The sequence below is a fragment of the Gossypium arboreum genome, chromosome 9 (genome assembly GCF_025698485.1).
Source record: "Gossypium arboreum isolate Shixiya-1 chromosome 9, ASM2569848v2, whole genome shotgun sequence".
Taxonomy (NCBI): Eukaryota; Viridiplantae; Streptophyta; class Magnoliopsida; order Malvales; family Malvaceae; genus Gossypium; species Gossypium arboreum.
The window spans coordinates 71,521,859-71,529,093 of record NC_069078.1 but is presented as its reverse complement, the minus strand read 5'-3'; the positions used below and the strand labels follow the sequence as shown (position 1 = coordinate 71,529,093).

Below are 7,235 nucleotides of genomic sequence, written 5' to 3'. Positions count from 1 at the left end.
AATATTTTACTCAACTTTATTTTTACTTTTAATTTCTGAAATATCAATTCAACTTTTAATTTCGTTTTTATTTTATTTCACTCTCAGATCAAAACTTTAAAAATCTATTTTTTATTTTTATTTTTTTAGGAACGCAGGTTTTCTTGGGCACAATTCTGCCCAGGATTTCGAGAAACAATCATTCATGCAATCCGGTCTTTGAGGATTCGACCCTACTTCCCTTTTACTATTCTTTTTCATTGTTTAATAGGGAATAGGATATTTTTTGTGCTCTCAACGACCGCATCAAATGCATATTTTTATACTAGATTAAAATATGTCATAGGTCTTTATACTCTTCGTAAATTTAAAATTTAGTCTATGTATTTTTTATTTTTGGGCTAGTTCTACTTTTTAGATATCAAAATCGAGTTCAGTTGTTAGCATTTTTAAAATATTTTGTTAAATTTATCTTCATTATAAAATTATTTTTAGTTATATGAATACCAAATATTTTTACTTAAAAAGTGACATTAAAAAATTGACAAAAAAATTAACATTGTTAACAATTTAACTTGATTTTAAATCGAAAGGTAGAAAACTAAATTCTTGAAAATAATAGTACATGCACTAAATTTCAATTTGTGAAGAATACATATGGACTTATGGTATATTTTAACCTTTATAAGATAAAACATTTATTATTAATATATTTATAATTGTAATAAATATTTATTATTAAAATATTAATAATAAAAATTTTTCAATAATATAAAAGAATATTATAATATTATAATTTTTTTAAAATATTAAATAATTAGATATAGATAATTAAATATGTATAGTTGATAATACTAAAAATTATAATATTTTATATTATATATTATTATTTTAAATATTATAAATATAAATATAAATAAAAATTTGTTATTAATATAATAATATTAAGCAATCTCTAAGCTATTTTTCATTTGAAACAAACACTAAAAATCAGAAAATATTTTCCAAAAACACATGGAACTGCAAATCTGCAATGTTAATGTGCCATGAAAATGCTGCTTCCAAGCACTAGTACTTGCTACTGCAGAATGAAAATTTTTGTTTATTTCTTTGGCTTATCTGCTATTTTGCATCCACTGCCAGAGTAAAGAGCATCTTATTATTACAAACATCAAAAGCAACAACGACTTTGTTAAGAGTGTAATTTTTTAATATAAACAAACAAAAAGTAACCTCACTAATCTACACTACACCAACCCCCACAACTCACTAATTGATGTTAAAACCAATGTGAATCGAAAACACTGAAGTTAAACCAAGACCCAAGCTTTTTCACGCTCTCCCTCTCTTTACTCCAAGATTAGGGTTCAGCTTCCAAAACACAAAAATGGCAGCGTCCCAACTCCAAAACCCTCTCAAAACCCCATCTTCTCAGCTCTCGATCAAAAAACATAAACCCTGTTTTCTTAAACCCCGGCGTTTAACTGTCTCAGCTGCCCATCCCCACCTTAACGGCCGAAAACTCCGGGTCGCCGTGATAGGTGGAGGTCCAGCTGGCTCCTCCGCCGCGGAAGCCCTAGCTTCAGGCGGAATCGAGACGTTTCTCTTCGAACGTAGCCCTTCCACCGCCAAACCCTGCGGCGGCGCTATCCCTCTCTGCATGGTCGATGAATTCTCCATCCCTCACCACCTCATCGACCGCCACGTCACCAAGATGAAAATCATTTCCCCCTCAAATCTTACCGTAGATTTCGGATCCAAATCCCTTCGCGCCCACGAATCCATCCCCATGCTCCGCCGCGAGGTCCTCGATGCCTTCCTCCGCACTCGGGCCGAATCCGCCGGCGCCCAACTAATCCCTTCCCTCGTCACCCATCTCGAAATCCCTGCCTCCTCCTTGTCTCCCTACATCATCCACCACACAGTCAACAACTCCCGTAAAACCCTAGCCGTCGATGTGATCGTCGGCGCCGACGGAGCCAACAGCAAAGTGGCTAAATTCATAAAAGCCGGCAACTACACGTGCGCCATAGCATTCCAAGAGCGAATCAGATTACCAGGCGAGAAAATGGAGTATTACCAAAACCTCGCGGAAATGTACGTGGGAAATGACGTGTCACCCGATTTTTACGCGTGGGTATTCCCCAAATGCGACCACGTGGCAGTGGGGACTGGGACGGTGTGCGGGAAACAGGATATTAAAATGTACCAGCGAGGGATCAAACAAAGGGTTAAAAACAAGATCAAGGGAGGAAAAGTGATCAAAGTGGAGGCCCACCCAATCCCGGAACATCCCCGACCGGTAAGAGTAAGAGGACGCGTGGCACTAGTAGGGGACGCGGCGGGGTATGTTACGAAGTGCTCAGGTGAAGGCATTTATTTTGCGGCCAAATCGGGGAGGATGTGTGGGGAAGGAATAGTAAGAGCATCGGAGGGTGGAGAATGGATGATAAGTGAAGATGATTTGAAAAGGGAGTATTTGATGGAATGGGACAAAAAGTATGTGAGTACATTTAGGTTCTTGGATTTGTTGCAAAGGGTGTTTTATGGGAGTAATGAGGCAAGGGAAGCATTGGTTGAAGTTTGTGGGAGTGAGTATGTGCAAAGGATGACTTTTGATAGTTACTTGTATAAGAAGTTAGCGAAGGGAGATAGATGGGAAGATCTTAAGATGGTTTTCGGTACTTTTGGGAGTTTAATGAGATGTAAGATTGTTGGTAGAGACATGGCTGCCTTCAACTTGCAACTTTTTCATGAATAAATGCAAATTTTGTTATTAACTCAAACAATATACTCTTCCCTTAATTTATTTCAACATCGGTACCGAAATCTTTCATATTTTATATATATATTTTTAGAGCAAAATTTTGCTTGTAAACAGCTGTGATGAATAATACAGCATAAAATCTGAAATGTTCTCTCCATCCCAACGATTATTTTTGCAGTAAAGCTGTGAGCCTCGAGTCTAAACCATATCACAAACCAAAGATCCGAGTTTCTTTTGGTGATTTGGGCATTACTTGTCGAGTTCATTTAATAAAATTACTGGCCATCAATGACGTTAGAGCGGAGACTTAAAACTGGAATTGCATTTCGGAAATGTAACCGAGAGCTTCAAGATGGGCAGCCATAGCCTTGTTCATCGGAGGCGGTCCACACCTCAATATCTGTATTCATCAACCAATCAATCACTGATCAAGCATCACATTCAAAGAAAGTGTGGGTGAACTAAATATTACCTTAATATCTTCAGCAGGAGCAGGGCAGTGGACTTGAATCATTTCCTTGGATATGAACCCAACTCCACCATCCCATCCTTCAGGAGGCTGCACCATGATGTTTTAACATAAAATAAATATTAGCTGCAAGTTTAAAATACCTCATGCAACAAGAGGTTTATATGGGTTGTTTACACCTTGAAACAACTAAAACTGAGAATGGATGCCAAGGAAATCAAAGCTGATCAGTATTTGTTGCACAAACTACTTAAGTCGGTCAAAAACTATTTCTCGGATTTCGAAGAAAAATGATTTCTCTTTTTAGTTTTAGAGAATCAAAATCTTTTAAGTTGTGGATGTAAAGAAATTTTATGAGCAACTTAGTAGGGTATGTCATTTGTTTAAAACCACACTAGTTTATGACTTTTGAACTGAGAAGTTTAGAGGAAGAATATTCATAAGCCTAACCTCCTCCGGCAATTATGTTCTAGGTCTTATTCTGGCTATGTTGCTACAACCCTCCCTTTTTCTCTAAGTATCTTTTTCCGACACCAATGTCCGGTGCCTAGACATAGGTACAGAAGTGTGACTCTCCATGGTTCCTCCAAATACATGGAAAAACTTTGAAACAAGGATACAAACATGATACGCTAAGTCCCAGTAATATAGTATGCCAATAGAACTAAACTGTGACTCCTTAGCTCTCCCAGTTAGAACTATGACTGCTAACGGAGATGGTACAAACTTGAGGAGACAAATTATTTCTAATAAAATAATCTTAAACAAGCAACTAGGAAACAGAGACGAGAAACCGGCATATCAAATGCTGGATTTCTCATTTCTAAATTGAAACAAAAAATGCAGACAGTGGAAAAACAGCTCAACTAGAAAAGAAAAAGGAATAATAAAGTACAAATAAAACAATGTTTGACTTGTATACCTGATTCAGAACATAGTACACGCTCATACGATTGGGATATCTACTGGTGAGCTCATCCAGCTCTTCCTGAAAAACAAAATTGAATTTGTATTAGATTGCCCCTATCAGAAAATAGAATTGTTGCCCCAAGTTCTGAGCATTTTCAGATGTGCGATTTTTTATTAAACAAGAAAGAAACAGAACCCACCTTTAACAGAATGTCCTCATAAGCGACATTGGCATAAATAAGATGAATGTCAGTCTTGTCTTTCGGGTTTTCCAATATGGCTCTAGCAACCTGAAAAACATGTGAGAAAGTTAAGCAATTATTAAATGAAAAATTAACAATAAAGTCTTGAGCAAGGTGAGAAGACAAAAAGTCATCCGAAGTAGCTGAGCTCATAGATTCTAAAATAAAAAACCTGGAACATCGGGGTGATGCCAGTGCCCCCAGCCAGCATACCAAATGCTCTAACTTGGCCAGGTTGATACTTGAAGCGTCCCTGAAAGCATCCAATAGGTAAATCAACTATTAGCTGTTCTTTTAACATGGATTTACCATTGAACATATGATTCCTATGACATCTCTCCTAGGAGACAAATGTATATGACACATTAAGACATGCTTCAAAATTGCAAGAAAGGTCACCTTAATTCACCCACGAAATGTACTAAACACCAAGTGCAGTATGCACTTTTTTCTAAAAACCTGTGTTGCCAAACACTTCTAAGGGGCAGGGTTTTTATCTAGAGTGAACTGATCTGTCAAACACTTCTAAGGAACTAAAAGGGGGGAAAGAAATAGATAATGAGAAAAGGGTGAAATAGATAATGGAAAACGCTGAAATAAAAAAGCAGTCCTCAAACATGGTGCTGGGAATAGAGAATGGGACCGACACGTGTTTGTGAAAAATACCACTTCTAAAGCCAACTTATGCCGCAATCCAAGATATAAAAAATAAAAGATACGTAAATTTACTGTGTTTACTACTAATTCGATTTTCTTTTAAAATCAAAGATCGTTCTTTAAGATAGAATCTGAAACTATTAAATGTTAAAAGATCACGATTTTACAGGTTAAGACTGCATTCTACCAATTTGTTTTTGACATTAGTATCTTATATGATGGAGCTACAACTGGGTTTTGAAACAACAAAATAGTATTTGTAACATAATGTGATATAGCATCAAAGAAACATACCTTGGGTCCCTTAACAGCTAAGTAATCACCTTCCTGCATCTCCCGGAAGTGGTGGGACATCCTTCCTTGAGGGTACATCTAAAGATCATGAAAACTAAATTATGTGTCATTGTAAGCAAGAAGGAAAAAAATTACACGATGACAGTGTGCAAAGCATCAATTGCTTGCTGAATGTAAACCTTTATGACTAGTTCAAAGTACCCTAAATCTGAATCCAAAGTTGTTGGAGTATATGGCTTGACAACATCGTTGCCATTCTGATCTTTTCCTCTGTTTAAGAAAAACGAAATTAAAAATGTGCAACATTTTAAGTAAAAGATCCTCAAACAGTCAGTCCAGAGGCAAACCTGCAACTCATATGTTGTCCAATTGGAAGCCCCAAAACCGATGTTGGTGTGGGAAGAGCAAACTTAAACTTAGCCACATTGTAACTGAGTTGAGTGCGTTTTACAAGTTTGAATTCTTTGAATTCTTCCGGGTCCAAGCAAACTGTCCGAACATCAGGCATTAATCAATTTACTAACAATGAGGACATAACAATTTTACAGGTTACATTCTCAAAACTCAAACAAGGTGCATGAAGAGATTGAAAAGAAAACAAAGCTACCACCAGAAAAGGGGAAAAAGAAAAAGAGTTAATCTAGGATAAAAAATAACAAGTTATTAATGAAGAAGCTAAATATTTAAAAATGGGAAGCATTAGAGAGCTGCTTGGAGATGAAATACTTCATGTTTACTAGATAAAAAAAATTGGGAATTCAGCAATTTCTAAACTACTAACTGGAAAATATTGCTACTGAAGAGCTTAAGACAGTATTCCATTGCTGCCATCCAGTTAGATATTCTCTTAAACTTATTTGATCTTAAAACGTTGTCAGCTTTATGCTCCAATTAGACAAGTAGCATTGGTTTCAATTCAACCACAAGAACAAGACTCCACTCCGTATCTTACTAGTTTAATTCTTACAAATGAAAAACCAATAAATACTTCAACAATTTAAACAAAAAATAAAAATATACAACGCTTTCTGCAATTTATTTGAGGAAATGAAAATTATAGAAAATAAACATCCCAATAGCACAAGTTATCAAATTGTAAAGGAATCCCATTTCATTATATATTTCAAAAAGGCATCATATGTGATCTAACGCAAAACCCCAAAAACAAATTCATCAGAAACACAATCATTATTTTATATAGAAAACGAGAGTTAAAGGGAAAAAATTTTCTACCTTTGGGTTTCTTGGAAACATATAAATAGTAAGCAGTAGCAGCACCAACAGTAGCCACGGCAACAGCTATGCTTACTATTTCTACCCTGTGCGATTGAAAATGCTCCATTTTTTTCTCTCTTTTAAATTTTTTCAGACCCAATGTTTTGGAACTACGAAAAGACAAAGATTATAAAAGGATTTTATAGCAGATCCCAGTTCTGTTCTGTTTAAGATTCGTCCTTTGTTGAAAGTTTTGGTTTGGTCAACTGGAGATTTGCTCCTTAACTGGTGTCGGATGTAGAAGATAGCAGCTCGGGTTCAGTGTCGTCACACGTGGCGTCTCCGTATTGGAAAAATAATGCCATGGTGTCTGCAAATTTATATTTTGGGAGCCCAAAATAGAGGACTTTTTCGCTATTTTGCATTTATTTTGGATGTCGGGTCAAATTAAAATTGCTTAAATTTTCTAGCCATTAAAAAATCTTATGAAGCAAAAATAACATTTTTAAAGTGTGTTTACAAAAACATTTTGGTATAATTGGTTTTAATTATATATACATAAATATAAATGTTATGTTTCGACCATCATTGGATCATACTTAATTAAATGTAATGAAAACATTTTAATTAGAACCTTCAATTTTGGAGAGGTTGAGAATGCCAAGTACTAATGGCTTTCGCCTCTCAAATCTTATATTATCTA

At 35.7% G+C, this 7,235-nt stretch overlaps 2 protein-coding genes across 2 annotated transcripts; one reads left to right on the top strand and one right to left on the bottom strand.

Annotated features, from left to right (window-relative positions):
• The first annotated feature begins 1,068 nt into the window (after window positions 1–1,068).
• Window positions 1,069–2,768, top strand: LOC108457350 (geranylgeranyl diphosphate reductase, chloroplastic-like). Its single transcript, XM_017756368.2, has one exon. It carries the CDS (start codon window positions 1,367–1,369, stop codon window positions 2,738–2,740), a length of 1,374 nt encoding a protein of 457 aa, XP_017611857.1. The 5' UTR covers window positions 1,069–1,366; the 3' UTR covers window positions 2,741–2,768.
• Window positions 2,769–2,784: 16 nt separating this feature from the next.
• LOC108457351 (NADH--cytochrome b5 reductase 1-like) lies at window positions 2,785–6,814 on the bottom strand. Its single transcript, XM_017756369.2, has 9 exons — window positions 6,551–6,814; window positions 5,665–5,806; window positions 5,497–5,587; window positions 5,318–5,395; window positions 4,539–4,619; window positions 4,325–4,414; window positions 4,138–4,203; window positions 3,219–3,305; window positions 2,785–3,146 (listed from the first exon to the last, which is right to left on the bottom strand). The coding sequence occupies exons 1-9, from the start codon at window positions 6,657–6,659 to the stop codon at window positions 3,054–3,056; spliced, it is 837 nt and encodes a 278-aa protein (XP_017611858.1). The 5' UTR covers window positions 6,660–6,814; the 3' UTR covers window positions 2,785–3,053.
• Window positions 6,815–7,235: the final 421 nt, after the last annotated feature.